We start from the raw sequence: 27956 nt of genomic DNA, 5'->3' as shown, positions 1-27956 counted from the left end.
TAAGCCCTACGTTTATAAGCTCCTATGAATTATATTTAGATATAAAATCTTAGATTTAATCTACATTTAGACTTAGACAAGATTCTAGATCTACACGTGTACATCGCAGTTACTAGACTAGATCTAGAAATGACTAGATTTAGAATAAATTAGATCTCATATTTTTTCAATGTTAAAATCTAGTTTTAAGTCTATGAATAATATTTAGACGTAGAGATATATTTAGACTTAGGCTAGGGTCTTGATCCAAGCGTGTGGCCCGTGTACATCGCTACTTGACTATCTACTTAAATCTACTAGAAATGACTTGATTTAGATCTAAATCATCTAAGAATTTTTCCACGTTAAAATCTACTGATATAGATCTAGTCCTAATTCTATAAGTTACTATGAATTATATTTAGACATAGAATCTATTATAAAATCTTAGATCTAATCTACATTTAGACTTAGATCTAGCTAGTCTAGATGCTAGATCCACGCGTGTGTGCATCGCCACTTGACTACTATCTACTAGAAATCAGAAATGACTAGATTTAGCTCTAAATCATCTCAGATTTCCTAAATCTATAAGTTATTATGAATTATATTATTATATTTAGACACAGATATACAATTTTAGATCTACATTTAAACTAGAGACTAGACTAGATCTAGATCTAGTCTGATCCACGCGTATGTGCATCGCTACTTGACTATCTACTAGAAATGACTAGATTTAGCTCTAAATCATCTCAGATTTCCTAAATCTATAAGTTATTATGAATTATATTATTATATTTAGACACAGATATATACAATTTTATATCTACATTTAGTGAATCTAGTTTAGAGACTAGACTAGATCTAGATCTAGTCTGATCCACGCGTGTGTACATCGCTACTTCACTATCTACTACTTAGTCTTAGCTACGACTAGTACTACTACTAGAACTAGAAGTGACTATATTTAGATCTCTAGACCTTTTCACGTTAAGATGTAGATCTAAGTCTATAACAAATTACTATGAATTATATTTAAACAAAGATCCAGATCTAAAATCTTTATCTTAGTCTAGATCTAGATCCGCGCATGCTTATTTCCATCGCACGCTGGCAGCGCAAAAAAAAGGACTCATTTCCCGAGTCATGATGTTATTTGAAATGAAAACAAACGACACTCGTAGTGAAATGTAAAATATTTACCTAAGCAGTTGATATTATTTAAAAAAATGGTCTGTTATAGTTTCAGTCTATGATAAGGCTTAATAGATGTTGTCGGTTCCACTTATTCCGCGAGAATGAATAAAAAATTAAGCACGATGAAAAAAATTGATGAGGTCAAACTGTCCCGACACACTTCCGATGGGCTTTAAAAAAAACATGTTTTTTTTTAAAACTTTATTTTTTTTATACACCAAAAAAAATAAAAAATAAAACACTATGATTGCTGAAATAAAAATAAACGTGTTTTGAAACTAAAATTGGTACCATTTAAATGATATTTTTATAAAATTGTATGCATAGTTTCACGACGCACAAATTATGAAATGGCATCGAGGCTATTTTTTTTTTATTTTTAAGATAAACTAACAACTTAATTTCTTTTCTTTTTTCTCTATCATTTAGAACAATCATTTCTAAACAGTAAGCATGCATTATTTCATAGTAATGATATAGGTTTATATGTTTCTTACCTTTTCAAAGGGGAGCACATAAATCCAAAAGTAAATCCTGTGTGTCTTTTTTTGCATACTTCATGACATTCACAAATTTCTTATAAAAACGAATTTCAAAAAAATATTGCTAATGAAGCTTCCACAAACATAGGTCTACCCATCAGTAAAAGGAAATATATCACAGATGTTGTATATATGGAGAAAATGAATAATGAACTTCAAAAATGCATTTTCAATAGAAAATCTGTTTTCCGCCATATATAACATCTATCCTAGTTATAATATATAACATCTATCTAGTTATAATATATAACATCTATCCTAGTTATAATATATAACATCTATCCTAGTTATAATATATAACATCTATACTAGTTATAATATATAACATCTATCCTAGTTATAATATATATAACATCTATCCTAGTTATAATGATGATGCAGTTGTAGAATACCTTGAGTTCAGAAAATACAGATACTGCATTCTCAATCTTGAGTTGATTATGATTGACTGCATAACAAACTTCATAAAAAGCTCTTTTAATTGTTTTCTTTGGTAACTCTTTCATAGATATTTCATCATCTCCTAATAACCTGCACTGCTTTAGGCTACAGATTGAAAAAAAAAAATCATCAACTCCCACAAAAAAAAAAAAAAAAAAGTATTTTTTGTTATAAGATCAGAGACGATGCCATTAATTTACTTTGATAAACCTCACACTTTCATGATTATTTTTAATCTGTATTCAAAATAAAAACTAAGAAGAGATTTTAAATTATTCTTTACTAGGCAATTTTACCCCACACATTTCAAAGCTATGGCATCCTTATTTGAACAGAAAGAAGGCAGGGAACAGGCCCAGGAAAAAGAGCAATAGGCAGACAGAAAAAGTGATGGGTAGACATCAAAGAAAGGACAGGCCTGTTGTTAAAAGAGACTCTACTCATGGTTAAAAAAAAAAAAGGAATGGAGAAAGAAAGCAGATCATGTGTAATGCCCCAACAGACTAAAGGATAAGTGGTGGTGGTTCAGTATTGACAATAAATTTGATTTTTTTAAAAATGATTTTTATTTTATAGCAATTAAGGAGTGGAGACGCACCTTTGAGAAGACTATTTAAAATGAAATATGATCACATATATGTATGCTAGGTTTCAAACCTTAGGAGTATCTACATATATATTATAGAGAGAGTCTAGATCTAGTTACAGTTATATTACATTAATTAATGATTAATTAGAACTCAATTTTACTCCAACTCCAACAGTTCAAGTCAGTTGTGAGGTTGAGATTTTAAAAATTATTTGTGAGGCTGAGATTTTTTAAATTTCAGTGTTTTGACTAATTTTGAGTAAAGACTAAACTTTACTTAAGTTTGAATGGCAGTTACTGAGTTTGTGAGTTACTGATTACTCACTGTTAACTGTTACATGAGTCACTGTACTGTACACTGTGACTGTACAGTCTAAAAAATAACTTCTAGATCTAGACTAGACTCTAACTCTAGCTAGATCTACTATCTAGTATTACTAGTTAAGTAAGACTAAGTAACTAGACTTAGACTTAGACTAACTCAGTAACTCATGTAGAACTTAAACTTCTACTAGATCTAATGATCTGGATTATAGAGACAATAGAGTATAGTTTAACTAGACTGAGTACTCTGACTTTTAACTCTGAGTCCTGACTTTTCACTCTGAGTTTTAGTGGAACTTCAACTTGGACTTGAATGGAAGTGATGACCCATTGAATTGATTCCATTTCCAGTGACAGTCACAAACTTTGACAAACCACTGTGAGACGGTTTCTAAATTTAGACTTTAGAATATACACTTAGACATTCTGGAGTCTAGCTTATTCTATATAATGGACTATGATATGACTTACAATTCTGAACGCCCTGATTTATCCCATGAACGTAGAATTTCAGGTGACAATAAAACACATACAGTCGCCATTTTCTACGAATGGCAGTGAGGCGGGATGTGACGTCATAGATTTCTTAAAATTTTTCTTGATGTTTGATGCTTTTACTATAAGGCTTTTAGAGAGGATAGATCAATCTATTTGACTTTAGAAATCTCTCTATCTATTCTGGATACTAGATCCTATATATCTCTACATGTCTACATCTTGACTATTTTATAAGATAAGATAGACTAGATCTATGTCATGTCTAGATTTTTTTTATTGATTAGGCATGACGATTGATGTAGAGAATCTATGACTACTATGAGTATGACCTCGCAGTATGATAAAATAAATTGAATGTTTTATTGTGGAGACTAAACATGAAAATGCTACCCTAGGCAATGTAGGGCCTACTGAGATTTAGCACTGCTGGATATTTGAATCTAAATTACAGTTTTACTGCTTATTAGATCTAGATCTGGATATCTATAATAAATCAATATTTATATAGTGTATTCTATATCTTTGTCATAATTCATCGCCAACAAACCGCATCATTTGTAGTGCACTCTTCCATTATTAGGAAGTTTTAAGACCCCTAGAGAACTCATAATGACTCGGAATGTTACAGGCCTTATAATTCAGTCGGTTAGAAAGTCTTACATTCTATAGGAGTCTGGAAAAGGATAGTGATTTTAGAGACTATAAATAGAAGCCATCTATATTTATTTTAATTTCTTTGACGGTTTAAACTATAAAAAAGCGACGATTGGAATAGTCATTCTCCCATTTCCAGCTAGATCTGTACTGTAAAAGCCTTTTAGTGTTTGGTTTAATGGGTTGTATTTTCAAATCAAATTACAATCGGATAGAGTAACAAGTAAAAAACATTTCTCAATACTGTAGGGTTTATTTCCCTTTTGATATCAAACAAAATAATTAATTACCATTTTTTAATTAATTTTTTTTTTAATTGATTCTTGTTTTCTTGGGTACAGTAAATTATTGTTTAACGTTTCAACTCGATCCGAAAATAGGAAGTGGGAGAAATAACATTTTATATCAGACAGACAGGGTTGATATAAGTATTATAAGTTAAAAGTTTTGTATAAATATTGTTTCCCTTCCCCAAACCGGGCCGGGTGTGGGGCAATATATAGTTAAGTGGAGACTCGTGTGGCACTATATATATAAATAGATCTATATAGGTCTGTAGGCTCTTTTTAATAAAAGTTTTAAATTATGTCAATCTTGTTTTGTTTAGAGTTCTTGTTCATACTGATAGAAATCTACATACACTAAGTAACACTACACTCTCTAGACTCACTCTAGAGTCTAGATCTTTTTGTATCGTCTAGATTGTAAATTTTAAATAAAGTTGTAACTTTAAGTTTACATTTTAAATCAAGGCTCTCTGACATAAAAAATTGATAAAACATATTTATTTATTAATATTATCATGGGAATTATCTATGTCATGACTGTCATGTCCATGTCATGAGTCATTTTTCAATTTTTGCATTTTTTTTTTTTTTGCTTTTCACTGATTTTCACTGCCTGTCAGTGTCACTGAATAGCTTATCTGAACTTAATAAGTTATAATTATAGGTAAAAGACTTAGATCTAGAATCTAGAGCTAGTTAGAATCTAAATTTTTAAAAAAGTTTTAAAAAGACTAGGTCACTAGATTGTGACTAGAATGACTAGATATACTCGTAACTTATGGTAAAACTTAATTATACATAGATCTAATTGTCTTAATAGATCAGCAGATCTATTTAACTTTGACTTAACATCAAACTTCAAAGGCTCCCTTTTGTAACTTACTACTAAAGAAGATTAAATAAATAAAAGTTGGCTTTTTAATTTAAATTATTCTAAAAAAAATAAATCTACTTTTCTAGATCTGTTAAATGTGTAGGACATTTATAATCTTCTTCTTTTTTGAATTAATATCTGTATTTTATAAGACAAGAAGATAAGATGATGTAGATTTAGTCTATGTAGATCCATTAATATTAACTGCATATATTATTATATAGATCTAAATTATCCAGAACTGGACTAGGAGTCTAGAAATATAAAATTATATAGATATATCTATTCCACATCTGTATTGGGATCTATCTATGCAAATATAGTGATTAGATATCAAAGACTGAGACTTAAAGATAAATATTAATTATTATTGTTAAACTTTAAACCGTGGCAAGAAACCTATAAAAGAGATCCAGATAGAATCTATATTTCTACCCAAAGGATGAATCATAAAGTTTCTAAAAAAGTGGAAGGATCAATGCCATGGTAATATGCTGATTATCTTTATTAGCTCAATTAATATCTCATTCAAATGACTCATTTTTGCTAAACCCACTAACAATGATTAGAATAGTATTTTTGATCTAACTATTTGTCTGATACTTGGTGTGTTACAGTGTTCATAACACATTCTTGCTGCAGGCTATACCCTTTAAATTTCTGACATGCATATTACTGACTATTATTAAGGAAAGATGATGATGATATTACATTACTGACTGTATCACTGTCAAACATTGTGTAGTCAAATGAAATCAAGACTCTGCTGTTTCTCTATGCACTGTGGGCAGAATGTTCTAGGGACTGAAGAGCATAGAGAGTGTCATTGGCCAGTTAAGGCCAACATACTGTAGTTTGGGCATTATTAGGTCATGGTATTGTAACACTTAAATCTATGCTATGACTTTTTATGGTTTTTTTAAAATTCTTATTTAGTAATATTACTATTTTAATGTTCATAGATCTCAATTTCAATTAAAACTGTGCTTTAAAAAAATAGGAGTCTTACCCACTATTCCCAGTACATCAGCAAGTGTAGATGGTAGCCATGGAAATGTTTCCTGAAATAAAAGACATGGTGCAATATATATGCCCAGATGATAACATTGGTTTTTAAAATATAACATCTATCCTAGTTATAATATATAACATCTATCCAAGTTATAACGATAATTCAATCTATAATCCCAAGGGCCCTAAAAGTTAATGTGTCACAAAATTTTAAACACTGTACACAGTAATCATTAATCAATAATAGTCCTATATAATTAGCCTACCAACTATATGGAGAGCTCCCTGATTTGGAAACCACTGCGCAGTTCATCTCATGTATTGGTCTAGTCATATGAACACTCCAACATAACAATGAGAACGATGAAGAAGAAGAAGAAAAAAATTAGCCTACCATCAAAGTACTAATTTTATCATAAATGAATCTTCTTTATAGTTATATGCCAAGGCCTGTTGGCATACTTATTTATCCCCTAGTCAAAAGCTAACAATTACAAAGATAAAAAAACAACTTCATTTCTAAACAACATCTGATCTTAGTGTAGACATAGAAGCTTATTATGGCACTTAATGGGATTGAAAAATAAAAAGGGAAACTATACTCTCAATACTATCTACTTAAACTAAAACATAAATCCTTTTTTAATTTTCCTCTTATACCTGATATTGACTATAATTTTGTTGATTATAGACCTCTGCAATAGAAAGTACAAATACAGTCAGGTGTCATTTATTTGTTGAACAATATTTATGCTCATTTAATGGTCTGGTCTCTGACATTTAGAATAACAAATGATCTGGTGAGGTTAACAGTTAAAATATTAATGAACAAAATGATTATATACATTAGAGGAGCAAATGGTATATCATATTCAACAACCAATGATCAAACAATCATGATACAATTATTTACTCATGACCTTCATTTTATACTTTTGTTGACATGGAGAGATTATACACATTAATGTCTGATATAACTAAGTGCTGGACACTTTGGAGTCAATGTGTACTAACACTTAACACTTAGAGCTCTCTAGGCTACTAGCCTACCATGATTTGCTGGCTTGCCTAGCCCAGAACTGCCTTGGTAAAGACTTAGATCAAACTAGGTAGACCAAACTAGGTCCCTGTATAAGTAAAGTAAAGTACCCCTTTAAGACCTTGCAATCTATAGGGCAGATGATGTAATAGTCATCTGTTTCTTTGGCAGATGGTTAATAGAGATGTCATGGGGCCTGGACAACGACCAACCGCCTTTACTTCTCCCCAACTAATGTTAGATTTAGAGTTGGGTGAACTCAGTGGCATCCTAAATATCCAGAAGTTCAAAATCCCACCTTTGACTGAGATTCAAACTCAAGACCCCTTGGTTTGGAAGCCAAGTGCTGTACCACTCAGCCACGCCCCCTTCACTTTCAGTAAACCAAGGACAAATGTTCTTATATTCCCTACTCTGATGCAATGGTGATTATAGAAATATCTTTTAGAATGACTTTGACTTCTGATTGGAAATTAGACTTTATAGACCACAACCATAGAGCACATCAACATTAGCCGTTCTTACAGTAGTAGAAGTTTAGGAAAATGACAAGATACAGAACAACAACCCAAAAGGAAACTTGTGTCAAGTTGTGCAAGATGTACTTGATAAACAACACAGAATGTATTAACAAAAAAAAACAAGATTTGTCTTAAAATGTGAAACTTCCCTCAGTTATTGAAGTAAAGATAACAGTGAAAATATTTGGTAGCCTACAAACAGAAACTCAGAGCATCCAAAATAAAGTTTACTAAATCTAAAATAGTTAGTGCCTCAAATGTAACCAAGCCAAGTGAACCCAGTATTAGTCATTTTTTGGATATATAGAAATACATTGAATTTAATATTGTTCTAAGGCCCAATTTTTAATTTTAAGAAAAGGCATAGATACATACATTTTTTCATTACTGATGAATTAGGAAATTTTTACAAGTTCTAAAGATTAAATTAATAGAACTCAGAAATGCCTAGTTATCTAGATCTAAAATATTTTAATAAAAATATATTTTTGGTAAAAGATTTTTTTTCCCACCCTAATGGTGTAACCCAGATCTACATAGTCTACATTGAAAAAAAAAAATTCTTTCATTGTGATCACTATTTAAAAGGCATTTCATAAGTCAACTAGACAAATGAAAAAATGTTGTGTTTTTTTTCACAGTGGAAATCCAAAAAGATTTGAAAGCAGAGATGTTTTGCGCATGCCCCAAGCAGTGTTGCAGAATAAAAAACGTAAAATTGATGGCCAGGAACACATAGAGACACAAAGTGAAAAACATTTGCAGATTTTACTGCAACGTCAAGTGAAAAAAGATGTCACTCTCTCAGAGTAATTATTTATAGTGAATTTCGGCCTACTTATTTTACAAAATAGTTTTATATCTTTATATGATTTTAAATGTATAATTTTACATTTTTATTTGAAATGGTATTCTATCAACAGTCAGTTTTCACATCATCGTTCGTTTACGCCAGCTACATCCCATGATCCTGGAGTTGAGAAGCTTGTCGGAGTTCACAGTTTTCAACATTACAAGACAGTTGGTGACCTAGATTCAAAAATTGACCACTTGCGACACTGTGGACTAAATGACGAAGAAGTTACTATCTGGCTGCAAGAAGAAATGAAAATTGAGGTATGTCATACTAGATGAAGTTTAGCTCTTTCTCTCCGTAATTATTTTCCATGTTCCGATGGAATTGTTAATTTTTCTCATTTGTGTTTCACTCCCCTGTTATGATTAAACTTCAATTTTGTATGTAATCTGGAAATGTTATATTAGGTATATAATTATAGAAGAATGCACACTTTTTATATAACACATATTAAGGTTTATAAAACAAAAAATTAATTTAATTTAATGGGGTCAAATCAACGTTGGTATCATCAGTTAGGAGAGAATGAGTTAAGAATATCAACAGATAGTCTTCTTCTTAGTCTTCTTCTTCTTCATTCTCATTTTGCATGTCAGAGGCTTCAGATCAGTAATCCTATGTGGTTTCCAGATCAGGTAGTTTTCAGTATAGTTTTTCTTCTGTAGGAGGGTTTTGGGGCCAGAGTCTTGTTCGGGCCTCTTGTTATAGTATGCAGCTTTGAGGGACATGGTCAGCATTCTAGGATGATGCAGGTTTCGCTCGTCCCGACTTTTAGCTTCTGGAACATATGTTGTCTCATTCTGTTGTGTCCGTTCTGAGTCAAAAAATTATGCGTTGGTCATGTCGAGATAGCTTATGATAGGCATCCTTTTTCTTGCAATTGGGATATGAGCTCGTCCAATATAGTGTGACAGATAGTGCGTGTTGGGACATTTTAATAAATTTGAGCAATAACAAGTGGTGGCAAAGCCAAAGTTTCATTATAATCTGTTAAGTTTTATTAGTAAAGTACCCTTTGTTATCTTAGGGGCAGATGATGTCAAGGTCATGTTTCTGTGGCCTGTGGTCTCATGTGACCAGCATAACAACCGACTACCTTTACTTTTCCCCCTAATAATGTCAGGTTCCCATTAGAGCTGGGTGGACTCAGGAGCACCTTGAAGATCCCTAAATATAAAAACCAGTCTTCGCTAGGATTTAAACATGAGACCCCACGGTTTGGAAGCCAAACGCTCTACCACTCAGCCACCATATGCATCCGTTTATGCTGCCTGGCTATTGACTGGCATACAAATAGTCTGACCATCTTCTGCACAGAGAGTAAAGTTATTTATTAAGTACCAATTATTACCAAATGAAATATTCTTGACCATTTTGAAAGAATATTTTAAGTTTGCGACAACCATTATCACAAATCAGCTGGATGTTAAGACAATATAAATAAAGTATTAAATTGCTTAATTTAATTTAGCCCCATTTTTTATTTATTTACAGAGTACCCCTGGTTATGGAGCTCATCCCTTGTCTAAATCTGCTCAGCTAATTGAAATTCAGAAAAAGATTACAGAAAAAGAAAAATCTTTATCTGTTCCCGATACATTCCAAGGGGCTCTAGAGTTGAGCAGACAAGAAAGAGATTTAGAAATCTCCATTGCACAAAAGTTTGGAACAATTTCAGATCTTCCCAGTATTATAACTCAGAAGAAGTTCAAGGACACCCACCCAGATGATCCCATCAACCATCTGTCAGAAATTCTAAGCGACATTGACAAAAAAACTGAGCGAGATTCAAGAAGAGATAGGCGCAGAAGACGTAAGCTGGAGAGAAAAAAGTTGTACTATGAGTCATTAAAGCTAAATACAGAATTAGATGCAGATCCCACTGATCATTTAGCCGAGAGGACTCGGCAGGATCTACAAGTAGATTCATCAGATATAAGCTGTGATATAATCAAAGATTGTCCAGACCCTGCACCTCACAATAATGAGACCTCAAAAACTTTAGACATCATCTGTGAAAGGCTCTCAGACTCAAACCAAATAATAGAGAAAGAAAGAGGCAATACAAATTCAAACCAAGAATCAAGTTCACGCACAGAAATCTCTGGTCCAATCAATTTTATTCCTAGAAGAGAAATAGAGAACAACAAATTAACTTTAGAAGAAATCAAATCAATGGAAAAATTTAGAAACTTTACATTTGGTGAACCAAACAAGGTAATCGGTACATTCTCTGTGTTTTATGGAAGAAAATTTTTTAATTATGGCATATATGTATATATATATATATATATATATGTATGTGTGTATATATGTATATACACATAGCTTTTATATAGCACTACTTTCATGTTTATAGCATGCTCAGAGCGCTATAGTCCAATCTCATTAGTGGACCAGTTGGGGGGGGGGGGGTATCTGAGAGAAGGTTTTCCGTGCTGCCTTTAGGCGCTCTGTAAAGCACAACTCTGCTCAAGTTGGGTGTCGAACCTTGAGCCCCTTTCATAAGTAGCCAAGTTTAAGCGTACTTAGCCTCTCGACCACGCTTCCTACATCTATGTACGTGAACTATTTACAAAATAATAATAATACTGATAATATATCTTTATTTTCTTTGAAGAAATTGGTCTTACAATTTTGCATTATACAAAAATATAGATAGCAAAGGAAATATATGTTAATACCACATTTTCAAACATTACATGCGAAGTTTACATCAGAAAGTTGAATTGTATTAGTGACTTTATTGCCATGGGAACAAATGAGTGCTTATATCTGTTTTTGTAATTGCTGTCCAGTATCCTCTCTGTGATGGTAAAATTAATAAATGGTTACCTTAAGTTGTTTTATTATGTTTAAAATCTTTTAAACTTTCTTAAAAACGTTTTTTCTCAAATATATGCTTCATAGAAAGAAAGAAACTCACATCTTATCTTTTTTTTCTCTACTTTTGTCTTAAATAAATGTTTACTTTCAAGTATGAAATTGTTTCAAAAAAAATGTTTTTGTTGCATTTAAACAATGTACTTTTTATCATACTTTAATTTACCCTAACTTATGATGCTGTAGAATTAAATAATAAATACAAAAACACTGCCCCAAAATGCATCTTAACTTTAGATGCACATCAAGCATAGTGATGATACAGCCATTTATGAGACATTTTGTTAACATTTTACGGTGAAATAACTTTCTGCTTGACCTGTACTACATAAATGTTTAGTATTGATTGTACCTTGATAAAAATCAGCCTTCTCCAATTAGTTCTATTACAATTGAAATGTAATGATGCACCGCAAGTCTGTTTTTTGTTTACCCCTTTCAGATTGTGTACGTGAAAAATTTGCATCCTAAAGTCTCTGATGAAGACCTAGTGGCTTTATTTGCTTGCTTCCAAACTGCTGACAAACCACAGATAATATTTAAAAGATTAACTGGCAGAATGAAAGGACAAGCGTTCATAACATTTCCAGGTTAGACCAAATGTAGATCCACGTAACCTTTAGCATCGTTTGTGAACATTTTTAATTGGAACCAACTTAATACATCCAGAAAAATGTACTTGAGGTAATCATCAACTTAATAAGGGTAAAATCAGGAGTTGTATCCCTTTTATCATTTGTCTTTTTCTCTTTCCATCTTTTGTTCCCTTTGCAACTTCTTGTGTGACTAAAGAGGCCAATCCTTGATATGCAGATTTGGGCATCTGTAATCACCAGGCACCGTTGTACTTTTACCCTTCTTTCTACTATTGTTGTGTATGGCATCTGCAATCCAGGACCCTTCCTTTATGCTCTCTCTCCATGTGGATCTATCTAGTGCCTCTTTATCCCAACAGTTAGTGTCGTTTTGGAAAGCTTCATGTCACGTTTGCATACTTCAGTTTATCTTAAAAGCTCTCCTGCCTTTTTTTAGTTAGAAAAATGTCAAAGTATGAACCTTAATATCTGTTAATAAGAGAATCGATTCCAGAATAAGTAATGCGCCCAATAACCATTAACATGACATAGAACAAGCTTGTGAACTGTAGCAACATTGAATGCTTTGTAGCATTGTCAGATGAGCTGCATTGAAATGTTTTATATTTTCAGACGAAGCCACGGCTGGAGAGGCTATACAACTTGTCAATGGGTACAAGCTGAGAGATAAGCCAATCATTTTAAGCTATGGGAAAAAGACAGCAACTTAATAAAAAGGAATTAATTGCATTACATTAAGTGTGATAGAATTTCATACTAACTGGCGCAATAAAAATTTGTTTATTTGCAAGTAAAAATTGTTTTGTTTTTTTTTAAATTAAAATGTACAAGTCTTTTAGAACTATACACATTTATTTGTTAATCTAGTCATTCACACTAATAGCTTGTAATGTACCGATATGAAGTCATGCTCAAATGACATTTGGGTACTCCTTAAAGTATTTAAATAATGAACTTTGTTTTGGTGCTAAGATAAAAGAATGTATTAGTTCTAAACCCATTGAATATTTTTGTTTAGTTTCTATTAGTTCTAAACCCATTGAATATTTTTGTGTAAGTTTCCTCAACACATTTTTATTTCCATGCTACAACAAAAACCATTTTGTCACAGACATAGACCAAACATTTTATGGGGCGTGGTGTTCAGATGTTAAAGCACTGTCGAGGGCAGCTAAATTAATGTCTGTTTTGTTCTCTGAGCACTCCTTGGTACATAGAGCACCAGGAAGTCTTTACCTGTATTGTGCTATACCATTTGTCACAACTATCTATGTAGTTGTATGTTAAAAATGTTCTCTATCTAATAGCGCCGCTTTCATCAATAGGTGATGACGTCATTTGCATTATTTTATTTGTGTGCAGTAATTGCTCTCCCCTTGTTGCGTCGAAATTTTTCTTCTTGGTCATTTGGTGCATTCACGCCATGTTGCTCGACTGAAGCAGGCTGTATCTTTTGAGTTATTGAATTCTCCTTGTGTCTTCGTTATTGGATAGCCTTAGCATTGGCCTTTGTATATATTCTTGAAGGATTATTTGACCCCTGTATAGGGTGAGTTTCATTTCACATAGTAAAGTTATTCTTAATATGTATTCGGTCGCATTCGAATTTTGTAATTAGATTAGAGGATTAGAAGAATGTGTTATTTGTCTTTCTATAGGGTGTTCATCTCAGGTTTTTCGTCTGAGTTTTCAAGTTTTGGGTTCGAGTCTGAGGTTCCAGATTTTCTATATCCAGACTTGGTGTTACATTGTGAGTTTTGGTACTTTGATGCTTCATCGTGGCGAACATTCATCTTGGCTAGAAGACACCTGTGATACCTTGGACAGCTGTCTTTGAAGTGAACTGTACTGTTACAGAATCTTAGTCTTGGAAGGAAATATTGTGAGGTCAATACTATCGGATACCATATTACAAGGTGGTTATCATTGTATTTGAAATATTAATTCAGTATTTAATTAGAACTAGACTATGATTTAGTAATTTATCATACTATATGTACTGTATTCATTTATCTTTACCATTAGTCATGTCATTTCATTGTATAAATCTCATTGAATTAAATTTATAATATTAATTACAATATGTGTTTGTGTGTTATAATTAATTTATAATTACTTTTAGTCCCCAAACTCAGCCCAACAGACTCACCATACACACCCAGTTGTACATAAACTAATAAACAACATGTATGATTCTTCTTCTTCGTTCTCATTGTTATGTTGGAGTGTTCAGATGACTAGACCAATACATGAGATGAACTGCGCAGTGGTTTCCAAATCAGGGAGCTCTCCATATAGTTTTCTTTCTATTGGGGTGATTTGGGGCCAGATGTGTAAGATGATTTAAATTAAACTATAAAATTTACAGCTAGGAGCCCCCATAAAATCTTGCCCCTTACTAAGAGTAAGCTGTAGTTAAATAGGCTTTTGTCAGCCTCAATCTTCTACTACTTAGTACCGCCACAAAATGTCTGTGAATAGGCTTTGGGCTTGACCTCAAGATATGACCAGTGGTTTGTTGTACTATCTGTACTATATGTGTATTTTGTGAGCATAACATTAAATTATATCTTCAATGCTATATTATATTAATATTTTGTGTACTGGTCTATTGGTGGGCCAAGGCTTACCCTATACATTAATGGCAATGTCTTTGGTCCCAAAGATGAAAGAATGAGTGCAGTGTTTCACATGACTACACACCCAATAGATTATTATGAAGAAGAAAACACAACACTGACCACTGGTTGCAGGGTCTCAAATTCGAATCATGTTATGGATGAGATTTGAAATCCTATTTGGACTGATGATCCTTGCCACTTTTCTTTTATTGAACTTACTCAGGTTAACACTACTTGTACCATTGAGCTATTGAATTTAGATTCTTAAAGTTTACTTTAATTAAGAACATTCAGACAAAAGAGGACAATTGTTGAGTGACAAGTTTGGTCAATTTTCTCAATTCCTTTTGTTTATTTAAGTAACTAGACTTATCTTCTTGTTTTGGTTGGTCACTGCTCATTAACCATTGGCCAAAGAAACTGATAACCTAACCATCATCTGCCCAATAGATTGCAAGGTCTGATTTTAATTTCTTTTTCAAGAAAATGATAAATCTTGAGACAATATTTCAACATCAAGTTCATGAGTGATCAATACTTTATGGACAATACTTTTCTAACAAAAAAAAAAAAAATGCATGTTATCTTTTAAATGTGTAAAACCCTGATTTAAAAAAAATGTCCTGGATGGAAAGCAGTAGGCTAAACAAAGAAGACACCAAGAGGAAGTAAACTATAGACATTCCTTATATTAGTCATGAACTCTGGCTACTTGTGCAAGTGACACTTCAAATTTCTCAACTATTTATTTTCTTGTGTGTTTAAATGTAATTCTACAGTTTGGTCACTAGAAAAGTGGAAAATTTGAGGGTGAGATGACATCATGAATAAAATGCTTGCTTACACATTTCTGTTTTGATTTTTTAGGAGCTGGCTATTAGAGCTTCAGAAGAGTCAATTAGACAAACTTGATTTGAATACAAGCTTGGAATATCTCATAAGTTATCTTTCAAAACACCACACTAGATCTTGGATTTCTAGGTTAATACGCTGCTCTGAACTGCACCGACATTTTGTGCATCTGAGTGTAATATAACGTATGGCTTTAAAAAACTGTAACAGTTCTTCCTTGTAAAAATAAATAGCAGTTTGACACATTTTTTTTTCACTTTTCCAGCAACCACCCTGTATTTTTAAAACAGGTGCAGAACAAAACAAGGAACACTGATAATTTTTAAAATTATAAATAGTTTTATTTCTGTTGTAACCTGAAGTCTACATTTCCTAGTACAGTTCCACTTGCGCACAGAGTTAATTGCTTTACATACACATATACAACAAATGAACAGATTTTTTTCATCATTCTTAGTAATGACTCTTTATACACATACTAAATCAATAGGTAAATACCAATCCTAGTGAAATGCCAATAAAATAGCACAAGATAAATCACATTGATGGGAAACAGCACAATTACTTTCTAGTTCGTAACTGTCTGTTGCATATCACATTCAGATAGACCTAATCTGTTAGCTGAACTAGAATAACAAACAATTCTCCTAGAGCATGTCTGTGACATTAAACCAGCTCAATGAATGTTAAATGTGTTATAGACTATTCAACTGAAATAACGTTATAGAATAATATCTGCAGGATAAATTAGGGACAATATTGTGCCTCAACAATATCTCAATAAAATCAAATCTGTAAACACTTCTTTTGTGGAAGCATTGAATAAACAGTTAGTATGATTTATACAGTACCCAGTAACAATATTCATGGCAAAGCCAGTGAAAAAACACAATCAATCAATTTATTCTGGAGCAAATAATTAGTCCTCTATCAAACTGTGTTGGTTGTAACATTAAGTTCTAGAAAAAAAAAAGGCTTTTTTAAAAACGATCACGTGTTTTTGCTCATTGCTTGACTTTTAGTTTCACTTTCTTCACTGCCAGCTGACTCCACACTTTTATTTTTTATGGCACTCTTTTTTAGAAGTTCAAGAATCTGTGCAATTTTACCTTCAGGGTCATCAATGATTTGCAACCCTAGTTTTTTTTTTTTATACAGAAAACAAAAAGCATCTTTTATTGACATATAGAAGCAATAAATTAAACATATTTATATACAAATTCATAGACTGTTGAGTTTAACAAATTCATTTCTTGTAGATTAAAGCTCCAAAAATTGAGGATGTTTTTCTTCTGTATACTTTAAAAAATATATTCAGCTCTAAAATAGCGAGTCCACATTCTTTCATTTACAGAGACATACTAGAGCACATCTAGCCAAATAATTTCCTTTTCAACTTAGACAAAAATCCTTCCTCTTCTTCTTCAGGTAAATGTTCTCCCATCACACGACCATTGGACTCCTTCCCACCTGAAACAGAATGGGAGGGTTCCTGGTTAGCAGAGAGAACAATTGCATATCCCATAACAAATACAAAATACTCCTGACTACATTAAACTATCTTTGTGTTACACTAAATAAGCACTAGGCAACTTTGTGCATTTGAAGAAATCTCAGCTCACCAATTGTTTTAACTTGTTTTGTGTTTAGTCTAAGGTTGTACCAATTGTTTCTAGTCTAAGGTAACTTATGTAAGTAATTTTTATGCTGGCACATTCTTTTTTTTATAACACCCAAACAATGTTATAAACATCCTCAATTTTTGGTAGTTCATTAAAGAAGAAATGTCTCACCTTTTTTTGTTTGAGCCATTCCATCCACAGTTCCTTCCACATCTTTTTCAGTTGAAGCAAATGCTTGGATAAGAAGCCTTTGCTCTTCAGTTAAATTTCTGACAAAGTCAAAATAGAAGGAAATGATGTATGCAACAGAACATATTTGTTGTGCAAGCTAACTATTCTATTGTGAAAAAAAAAATGTTTAAATATATTCAGTTGGTGTACTTGATCACAAGACATCTTCAGAAATACAAACTTTATGATTGGATTGATCTACAAATATACATTGGGTACACTTAGAATTTCATTCACTTTATTTTAGTAATACAAAAGAAAATAAAAGTATTTCATGTGAATGCAACATAAAAGAATGGATGGGCCTGCCATTGAAAGAGGTTCTATCCAAGGCAAAAGACAGAGAGGAATGGAGAAAGACGATTGACAAATCTTGCGTCGTGCCCCAATGGTCTAAAGATTAAGGGATGGGTGAAGGTGCAATTACCCAGCTGTAACCTACGTCTTTTATCACATCTTCCAAAAAGTCTTTTTCTACTAGGGGATGAGTTAAGTAACACACACATAAACTTACACAGGAACTTTGATCTTTATATGAACATAATGATCACCATGGCCATAACTGTTGACACGACTTATTCCTTTTCCTGCAAGTCTAAGGCGGTGATGAGAAGATGTGCCAGCAGGAATCTAAAACAGAATCCAAGTTTTAGATAAGAATTCAATCACACGTGCACGCACCTACAACAAAATAACTCAGTAACAAACTTAAGAAACAGAGCTGGAATTTAAAACAATAATAATGTCTAAGTAAGATCTAATTTATTCCAATGCTCCTTCTATTTAGTGTCGTTTTAATATGGATCCAGCCCACTAGTTGTAAAACATCATTAACAACATCAACAAATTTACACACCGGGTAACTATAAAATAAAAATCTTATAGAAACCAAGAAGAAAAAAAACAACATTCTATATTTTAGAGTAAATTGTCAAGAGCTTTAGTAGAACTTTGAACTTACGCTAAAACCCAACATTCTATATTTTAGAGTAAATTGTCAAGAGCTTTAGTAGAACTTAACGCTAAAACACAACATTCTATATTTTAGAGTAAATTGTCAAGAGCTTTAGTAGAACTTGGGACTTACGCTAAGAAGTATATCATCATATATTCCAGGAATTCTGATGGTGCCTCCAAGTATAGCTTGAGACAAACTGATTGTCACATCACTGTGGACATCTGCCCCTTCTCTCCTAAATATCCGACTCTTCTGAACCTGGACATCAAATGTGGAAAGAAATAGAAAGCTACAGACACTTCACTAAGCCTACAAATAATTGTTGATAAGAAAAGCAACAGACAGATCAATATGTCTACAAATAATTGTTGATAAGAAAAGCTACAGAAGAAATACAAGTTCTAACCATTCCCTAATAAAGATCTTACCTTAAATGTGATATAAACTTCCTGGCCATTGACTGGCATACGAACAGTCTGACCATCTTCTACACCTGGTAGAGAGTTATGTTATTTACGGATGAGACAATTCTATACAATAGTAAATAACATGCAAAATATTCTCTATGGCATGTTGAAACAGCTTACTAATATCAACACTAATCAGGCTGTATGTTAAGACAATGTTTTTCAAAAAAAAAAACCCACACAAAAAAAACCCCCACTTTTAAGCTACTACGCACAGACAAGGATAGCTAGCTAAGGACAAGGATAGCTAGCTAAAAGTATTCATGCCAGAGATAAAACAGAACGAACACAATCAAATTTAACTTGTTCATTATTCATACAATTTTCTTACAATAATGCATTATTGAAAATTTAACAGTAAATGAGATACTCCAATTTAAACTATTCCTAAATGAAAAAAATAGACATATAAAACAATTGTGAGTAATTACCAGCAGGTACTGGAACAATGACACGCTTGCGTGCAATAACCTTTCCTTTGCCATTACATTCTGTACAAGGATATTTATTAACTACTCGTTTCCCTTGACATCCTCTACATGTCGATCGCATTATAAATGGTCCAGTTGAAATAGTTTCCTTTATGAAAAAAATGGATACTTTCAATAGCTTTTACACATACTGTGAAGCGACATACAGGAAAATGACCAGAAAAAGTGAGACAGCATTGCAGGAAAGAAAGTTAAAGTGTAAGTAATAATTGTATATTACAAGAAAAGCATAGCATAAAATATGTCACAGCCTATTAAAATAGAGAAACACTGGTTAAAAACATGTATTGTTGCTTATTGTTAGAACCACCTCAATGGAAACAATAATATAATCTTTAACATGAACACTTGATTAGATTAACACATGTGCCTAGGTTTAGTATATTTTGTCTCTCTGATATTATAACTTAATTTAGAGGCTAACATTAACTAAAGTGTACATGTGTTGATAGTTTTAAACCTGGTTCTATCAAATTTAATCTAGTACACAGGCTTAGGCAGAAAAATTTTTTTTTTTATATTTAACAGACCCCCAAAGTGTTTTTTTTTTGTTGTCTGAAACTGTGCTGATACCAAAGAGTATCAGTCTCTGTTGTTCCTTTGGATCTATCAGCTTTGTAGATTGAGAGGGGGGGAGATAGAGCAACAGTAACCAGAAAAAACTGATGTCCAATCTTTCATCCTGTCAGATAAACCACAGAGTGGTTCTACTATTGAAAGTAGACAGCAAATGGGAATAATTACGAAGGCACAGCTTGCTTTGTGTAGTACTATAAAATCTTTCAAATTGAAGGTAACGTAATATAATAATTTTTTTTACAGAACTACTTGGAGAAAATAAAATACCTACCATTCCAGTTCCATTACACTGGGGACATTTGGTAGGCGAAGAACCCCTTTCAGAACCACTGCCTCCACACTTTGGACAAGTGTCCTTGATATTTAAACTGATTTCCTTGTTAACACCACGAGCTGCTTCTTGAAAAGTTAGGTCCATCATTATCTGAAACAAATTTAATTCAAGCATGATTTAATTATCATAGTGGAACTTAGCAACTTCATTATCTGCCTGCTTAACTTTTTTTATACTTGTGCAGACATGCCTACCCCCAAGACCCAGAATGTGGAACACTCAGGTTGAAAATGTGGAATTTTGGGCCCCAATGTGGAACACACACTTTTATGTTTGTCAGCCATACTGTACGCAGTATAAATAAAACTTCAATTATAATTACTATATATATACAGAGAGAGAGAGAGAGAGAGAAAGCCCACATAAAGTGATATTGGAGAAGGCGAGGTATGTATACATTTGAAGGTTTCTGAGAAGTTGTTTCAAACCTGTGTCGTTCAAAAGTAACAATCCAGGATCATTCTAATAACAATACTAGTTTGCTTTTATAAATTAGATGAAAATAGTATACTATAATTAAAAGTAAGAAAACCTTTAATTCATAATTATATCCTTTGTTTGAAATCAATAGTTCTAACTCCTATATGATGAATTCTAAAAAAAATCTATTCTAATGACCTAGTTACTACTACTAGTACTAGATCTAGATCTAAATCTAATTATTCTAATGACTAGATCTAGATTATTCTAGATCTACTTGATTATCTATCCTTTTCTAGGGCTCTACTCTAGTCACTCTAGAATTTGTCTCTAGTTCTAGATCTAAAATAATTTAAGAGTCTGTCTACTAGTCTAGGAATAGACCTACATCTAATAAGTCCTCTAAGTCTAAGAACACATATTATAATAATAATATCATAGATCTAAATATTTATGTCTAGATCTATGGACTTATTGAGAACTAAATTTATTACATAATCATGATAATAATACATAGACTAGACATAGAAATCTATCACCTTCTAAGTCTATTTCTGTAGATAGATGTAGATTTAGTTAGTATCATCTAGATTCTAGTTATAATATCTAGTAATCTAATCTAGTGCTAGGCCTAGATCTAGATCCCAATTTAGACTTTGTAAATAATGTAAGTAATAAGTAGATATAATATAGATAGCCTTATTAAGTTATTTAGGCCTTAGCATTACTGTGTCTAAGTTAATTACATTATTATCATTTAGGTGTAGATCTTTAATTAGTTTAATAACGTATTTTAAAAAAATCCTTTTACTTAGAAACCTAAGAAACCAGTTGAGTTAGTGTTACTAACTAGAGTAGACAGTGAGTTACTAGTGTTAGAATAGATCTAGAGTCGTCTCTACTACTTTGTATTGACAGTATAATATTGATGAGTATTGTAGGCTACTAGATCTAGTAACTAGATCTAGTAGTACAAGACGTCTAGAGTGATTCTAGAGTCTAGACTAATAGAGTAGAGTCAGTAGAGCCATTGTCGGGAAAAGAAAGGGATTTGAATAGAACATTTGGCTTATTAGCACTTACTAGATTCTAAGAATAGATCTAGTATCTAGACCTAGAGTACTAGATCTAGATCTATGTCTAGATCTAGATCTAGCTCAAACATATCTTCGTAAATTTAGGACACACCTCACCGGGTCCGGGAGAAGATGAAATGTAAACAATAAACACAGACCTATATATATTTTATTTTCATTAAGTATTTTCATTTCGCACTATTAATAAATAACGAAAAATCGGCGATTTTTTTTTTTTTTTTTTTGTGTCGGAATTCAGACTTGGCGGAACAAAAAAACGTGAATGCGGAACGGCGGAACATGTGAGCTTTTTTTATGCTTTTGCGGGACGGTTCCGCATAATGCGGGACTGTAGGCATGTCTGCTTGTGTCATAAGACAAAATATATTAGCCAAGTCAATTCCTTTAAACAATTTTTATTGCAAAGTTCCATGTACATTCTTTGCATGTTAGACTTAACTTTTTTCCAGCAGCCTGTTTGTCCCATTTGTTTAGGATGTGTATTAGTTTCATAACTCAAAAGTCTTAAGAACAAGGTAGTATGTAATATATAATACATATATTATAAATTACAATAGCAATATATATATATAATGTAATATAATATTTTTTTTTTACAGAACTACTTGGAGAAAATACTACAGAGGTACTGGATGAAATATTATTGGGCTGGCCCATTCCAATAAGATTTCAGGAGGGGATGCTGTGATGTAAGTAAACTATAGTATTGCATAATCACACAAAAAATACAATAAAAAAAAAAGATAACTCTTAAAAAAATCATTTAGAAAAATTGCTTTACCAAAATTCATACATTTTCTTAACCAAGTACAAGTAGCATTTATAAGTACAGACTATTGTTTTGTCAAGGAGAGTTGTGACAACTCTAGACTCTGCTCACGGGTGTGAGATTATATGAGTTGTTCAGATGATGGAGAAAATTAAAGTACTTTTCATTAAATAAAATTAAAATCAGGACCAGCATGAATGGTACAACTAACTTAAAATATGTGTTTCTGACAGACATTAAGACATTGGTTAATATGCATGAATGAATGCATGACGTGTAGGACGTAATCATCTTCTTTTTTGAAGTAACGTCTGTATCATATAAGATAAGAAGACATGGTTTATGTGGTACAATTTCAACATTAAGTTAAACAATATGTTTTTGTGACATACCTCTGTGGCTGGAGCAAATCCAGACATAGACTCTTCAAAATCTTGATTTGAAAATCCAAAGCCTCCAAATCCAGCATTACCAAATATCTTTCTAAATAGTTCTTCTGGGTCCATTTGGCTTTGGAAATTCTCAAAGCCTAAACAACAATATTAAAATATGTTTTAAACATTGAAATTATTAGGTAAAATAAATATAATTCCAGTAGTAAAATAATTAATTTTTCAAATCACTGATTACCAGAGAAGCCTTGTTGCTGGCCTTTAAAGCCTGCTGTTCGCTGACTTCCACCCATTCCAAATGTATCGTAATCTCTTCGTTTGCTTTCATCACTGAGTACCTGTCAATGTCAAGTCAAACAGTTTTGGATTACATCAATAAAACTACAAAACTACTGGCTAAATTCTGAAAGATTTGACTAAATGTACACTCGTGAATATTGTTACTGAAAAAATTTCAACAAAATGGTAAATATGGTCTATGGAACGACTTTGAACAAAATAGATGGACACTTCATTTTTTTAACTTCCCAACTGGGATGCCTTTTATTTTGGTTCCTGCTGTAATGACAAGTAGGGTTGTGGCTCAAGGTTCATGCCCTAATCAGACGTAATTTTTAAATCCTTACAAATTAAGGCTTCAATGCTATCATGTAACTAGAAAAACCAACCTATTTCTCCCAAAGCATTTGATTTTCTTCCCAACATATTCTTGATTAATAGCTTTGTAAAAACTCTACAAGAACTAAATGCAATATAAATGAAAGTGATAACATATTAATAATGTTAATATTTTTTTTTTAAATAAACAAGGTTGTTGAAAAATTTTTGAGAACATGTGAATAAAAAAAATAATAATTGTTTGAAATCTTCATAAAGCATAAGACAATTATTTGTGGTCATGTTTTTTCTATAAAACTGAAAGGTAAAGCACCATTACAATTGAAGGTCTCACAAATAAACCATTCAACTTGGTTTGTTGACTACTGAAATATTTAGACACGAAACAATTTTACCTCATAAGCTTCAGAAACTTCTTGAAATTTTTTGGCACCATCAGGATCTTTATTGTTTGTGTCGGGATGATACTGTTTGGCTAACTGAAAAACACACAAATTACCCACAATTACTAATACAAGGAATCAACACTCATGTATTCTTAAACCTTAATAATGCAAAATAATAAATAAAAATGTAATGTAAACCTAAGTCAACCTTATAATAAGCCTTTTTTATAGTGGCGGCGTCAGCATTTTTGGGGACCCCAAGAACTTCATAGTAATCTCTTTTTTTAGCATTTGATGAGGTATGAAAGTTGAAGACACTACAAGGAGCACATAGGTAGTCACATGACCAAGGCTGTAATAGTTCTGTGAAAACAAAAATCAACAACTAGCAATGATAAAAAAAGTATAAAGTTATAACATATACAAAATAATGCACTTAATTCTAACATCTAAAAAGATAAGACAAAATATACCGGAACATCTTTACAAACTTCAAAATCACAGTCTGAATATAAAACATGATTATACACATCAAAATTCAACCACCATACCCATAACAACAAAATGTATATTATATACCGGTATGTAAACATATTTAAACGTATGCCTAACCTAAAAACAAAATCTCAAAGAACCCCGTTTTTTTTTGAGATGTCAAGAATTTACTGTCTAATTTATTAAATATAAAATTTTCTAAGCATTTAAATAAAAAAATGGTAAAATGTTTACTATTACAACTTTTTACGCAGAATTTAAATACACACAGAATTTAAATATATATGTCAATAACTCAAATTTGAAAAACCATCTGAGTTTCCCTTTAATACGCTAGGAGAAATTTGTACAACAAATGCTTCTTCCCTAGTGGCTACTAGTGCTATTACTAGTATTAGGGACTTAGAGCAATGAATGGGTTGCTGGAATCAGCCAAGAAAACCAACAACTTGGCAGTATTTAAGTCATTAATACAAATACATGCATGACTAGATTGACCAAGTGAACGCATCTAGGACGTAATCATTTTTAAAGTAACATGTGGTGATCTGTATATTTCTTTGCCAACATAGACTTTGTGTAATTAGACGTAAATGCTAGGATTAAAGTTTAAAGAGTTTAAACCTTTAACTTTAGAGACTTTTAATTTAGTAAAAAGATTAAAATTATTTAATTTAGAATAATTTAGATTTTAGATCTATACTCTAGTGAGTCTAGAATATTCTAGAAGTCTTATATATATATATATTAACTAGACATATGTTACCCGTGACCCGCGGGTCTTTATTTGCGCATTACTTTCGATATAGTCACTGAGAGTGTTTTGTAAACAATTAAACGAAATAATAATGTAATAAGTAAAGCGAATGTGTCAATGTAAAAATAGTGTGAATGAAGCTATCAAATCAAAATTGCCAATAGGCTTAATTAAATCCATTTTTTTTTTCAAATTAAAACATTTGCTTGTAGGCCTACATATATTTGATTAAAATTTGAGATGAATAGACTAAATTTTGTATGTTCATGTGTATAAAGTATAAAGTAGATCTTGAGGTAGACGTAGATCTAAATCTACACTAATCTAGAGTTCTGTGCTGCGCATGCGTGAACTTTTTTTCATGAATGAATATAGGCCTATCTCAACACGGCTACGCAGCTTTAGCGAACGAATGTATTAAAAATGCTTTAGAAAAACAAATTTGAATGTTAATTTGATTAAAATATCAAATGAATGGACAATAATTAGCATGTTTATGTGTTAAAGCATAAAACTATCTTTGCGAAAAGAACTTTTATCATCTTAGAGTTCAGTAAGAGTTTTAGACCTAGGCCTAGGAATAGACTCAGACCTCAGAAGAGAGATGTATTAATGTGTAACCATTTGGTAATGTCTAATGAAAGAATGTTTGCCAGGAAATCTGTAGATATCAGGAACTAATTTATGTAAAAAATGCTTTTGAATAATCTAGTGGATTGGATTTATATGTATGTTAAACTTAGCTAATGATCCTTTCACGTTATTTCTCTTTCGCTACGAAAATAAAATTAGGTTTGCGAAAATGGGTTTACCCGAAGTCGATACATTCTTATCTATTAAAAATGAAAAGAGCGATAGCTTTGTTAAATGAATGGGATTATAAAGTGAACAATTAAACGAAATTATATTTAGTACGCGATTCATGAATGAATATAGATCTAGGCCTATCTCAACTCAGCTTCGCAGCTTTCGTAGGCGAATGTAGCTTTAGAAAACCAAATTTGAATGTTTATTTGATCAAAATATGAAATGAATGGACTTTAATTAATATGTTTATGTGTTAAAGTATAAAACTATCTGTGCGAAGAGAAGTTTTATCATCTTAGAATTGAATTAGAGTTTTAGATCTAGGGATGGGATTATAAAGTAAACAATTAAACGAATTAATATTTAGTACGCGATTCATTACGGAATTGTCTAATGAAAGAATGTTCGTCAGGAAATCTATAATCACAGATATAAGGAACTAATTAATGTAAAAAATGCTTTTGAAACACAAAATTGAAGGTTAATTTTATTATATAATGAAATCAATGGATCTTCTTTTGTCTTTTCATGTGTCAAAGTAAAAAACTATCTGCGCAAAGTGTATTTCTTAAAATTAGATCTAGGTCTAAATCCTTTCTATCTTTTCTCATGTCAACATTGTAGACATGGCCTAGATCCATAAAATACTATAGCTGTAATAGAGTCGGACAACTTTATTTTTTTTGAGGGTCTTAAGTTTGTTTTAGGGCTACAATACATACACTACGGTCTAAGTTGGTACCCAAGGAACATTCCTGCCTAGTTTTATCAAGATTGGTCAAGCGGTTTTGGTGTCTATAAGTAACATAGTTAACATACATACATACACTACACATTCTACTTTATAATATAGATATATAATAAGTATATTTATATTATTATTATTATATTGACTCTAGTCTAGTCAGTCTAGTTAGTTAAGCTAGTCTAGTTTAGAGTTTAGACTACTATCTATAGACTCTAGTCTCTAGTCTAGTCCTAGATTCTAGAATGTAACTTATGAATGTAATGATTGAAAATTGAATGTATTATTATGTAGTGATTTAATAAAAGTATTATTATTTTATTAATTAAAATTAAAGCATAGAAATGATAGATCTACAATCTACATCAAAAAGCAAGTCGAAACATTAGAAAACAATTACATTGATTTGATTATTCATTTATAAATTTATTACATGAATTTGAATGATGTGTTGTGATGGAATGGTCAAAATGGATCATCAGTCATCAGACATAATCATCATTTTTTTTATCATCATCATCAAAACATCATAAATAAATTCATAATTGACATAATCATTCTCATTCATGGAATCATCAATCAATGATATTGATGAAGATATTCATAATTAATTCATATCATTTATCTATTTATCATGCATAATTTTTTATTCTGTATTAATTAGATGAGACATTGAAATAAACCTTTGCTTAATCGGTTCTTGCATATGCTTTGTAAAGATGTTTTGCGAGAAATGTGTAGCAATCTATAATAAACTTTGCCAGTATCACAGTGAGTCGATGAATTTTTACAAACGACCTTGCATTGCAGAACAAATCGTGTTCCCCTGACGGCAGCCATGTTGACTTTAACTGGAAAAGCCAGATTCTATTTTTTAATTATTTTTAATTAAAAACAGATAATTTATCTTATCATATCTTAGGTTAATTAGGCATATTAATTTTCTAGAGTTATAAAAATGGTTCGATGTTTTAAATATTTTTATATTTACCTCCGTAGCTCCTAAAAAGCATATATAGAT

At 31.8% G+C, this 27956-nt stretch overlaps 3 protein-coding genes across 10 annotated transcripts in view; 1 reads left to right on the top strand and 2 right to left on the bottom strand.

Annotated features, from left to right (window-relative positions):
• The window catches only part of LOC106080289 (THO complex subunit 2-like), a 29479-nt gene extending 25836 nt beyond the window's left edge, over positions 1-3643 (bottom strand). For both annotated transcript variants that reach the window (XR_008779416.1, XM_056038738.1), the window contains exons 1-2: positions 3547-3643; positions 2114-2267 (exon numbers count right to left, since the gene is read on the bottom strand). Coding sequence is in view for 1 of the 2 variants with exons in the window: in XM_056038738.1 (XP_055894713.1) it covers positions 2114-2267; positions 3547-3617 (225 nt within the window). In the remaining variant the exon portion in view is untranslated. The remainder of the gene's footprint in view (positions 1-2113; positions 2268-3546) is intronic.
• A 61-nt stretch (positions 3644-3704) lies between these two features.
• On the top strand, positions 3705-14330 carry LOC106074228 (RNA-binding protein 41-like). 6 transcript variants are annotated; one of them, XM_013234969.2, is made up of 7 exons: positions 3705-3895; positions 5784-5874; positions 8601-8768; positions 8883-9075; positions 10310-11032; positions 12141-12288; positions 12907-14330. In XM_013234969.2, the coding sequence occupies exons 1-7, from the start codon at positions 3883-3885 to the stop codon at positions 13002-13004; spliced, it is 1434 nt and encodes a 477-aa protein (XP_013090423.2). In that variant the 5' UTR covers positions 3705-3882; the 3' UTR covers positions 13005-14330. The 6 variants fall into 6 exon arrangements, with proteins under 6 accessions (XP_013090423.2, XP_055894727.1, XP_055894728.1 ...); XM_056038752.1 differs by having other exon boundaries at positions 5712-5874; XM_056038753.1 differs by lacking the exon at positions 3705-3895 and adding an exon at positions 4854-4872 and having other exon boundaries at positions 5613-5874.
• A 1756-nt stretch (positions 14331-16086) lies between these two features.
• On the bottom strand, positions 16087-27788 carry LOC106074227 (protein tumorous imaginal discs, mitochondrial-like). 2 transcript variants are annotated; one of them, XM_013234966.2, is made up of 12 exons: positions 27619-27788; positions 24340-24494; positions 24141-24224; positions 23366-23465; positions 23128-23264; positions 20387-20539; positions 19477-19624; positions 19007-19071; positions 18708-18836; positions 18135-18250; positions 17561-17658; positions 16087-16903 (listed from the first exon to the last, which is right to left on the bottom strand). In XM_013234966.2, exons 1-12 carry the CDS (start codon positions 27773-27775, stop codon positions 16758-16760), a joined length of 1488 nt encoding a protein of 495 aa, XP_013090420.2. In that variant the 5' UTR covers positions 27776-27788; the 3' UTR covers positions 16087-16757. The 2 variants fall into 2 exon arrangements, with proteins under 2 accessions (XP_013090420.2, XP_013090421.1); XM_013234967.2 differs by having other exon boundaries at positions 16731-17237.
• Between the last annotated feature and the right edge of the window lie 168 nt (positions 27789-27956).

This window comes from Biomphalaria glabrata, chromosome 8 (genome assembly GCF_947242115.1).
Source record: "Biomphalaria glabrata chromosome 8, xgBioGlab47.1, whole genome shotgun sequence".
NCBI classification, from domain to species: domain Eukaryota; kingdom Metazoa; phylum Mollusca; class Gastropoda; family Planorbidae; genus Biomphalaria; species Biomphalaria glabrata.
Note: the sequence above shows the minus strand (reverse complement) of the source record. Positions and strands in the feature narration are given on the sequence as shown.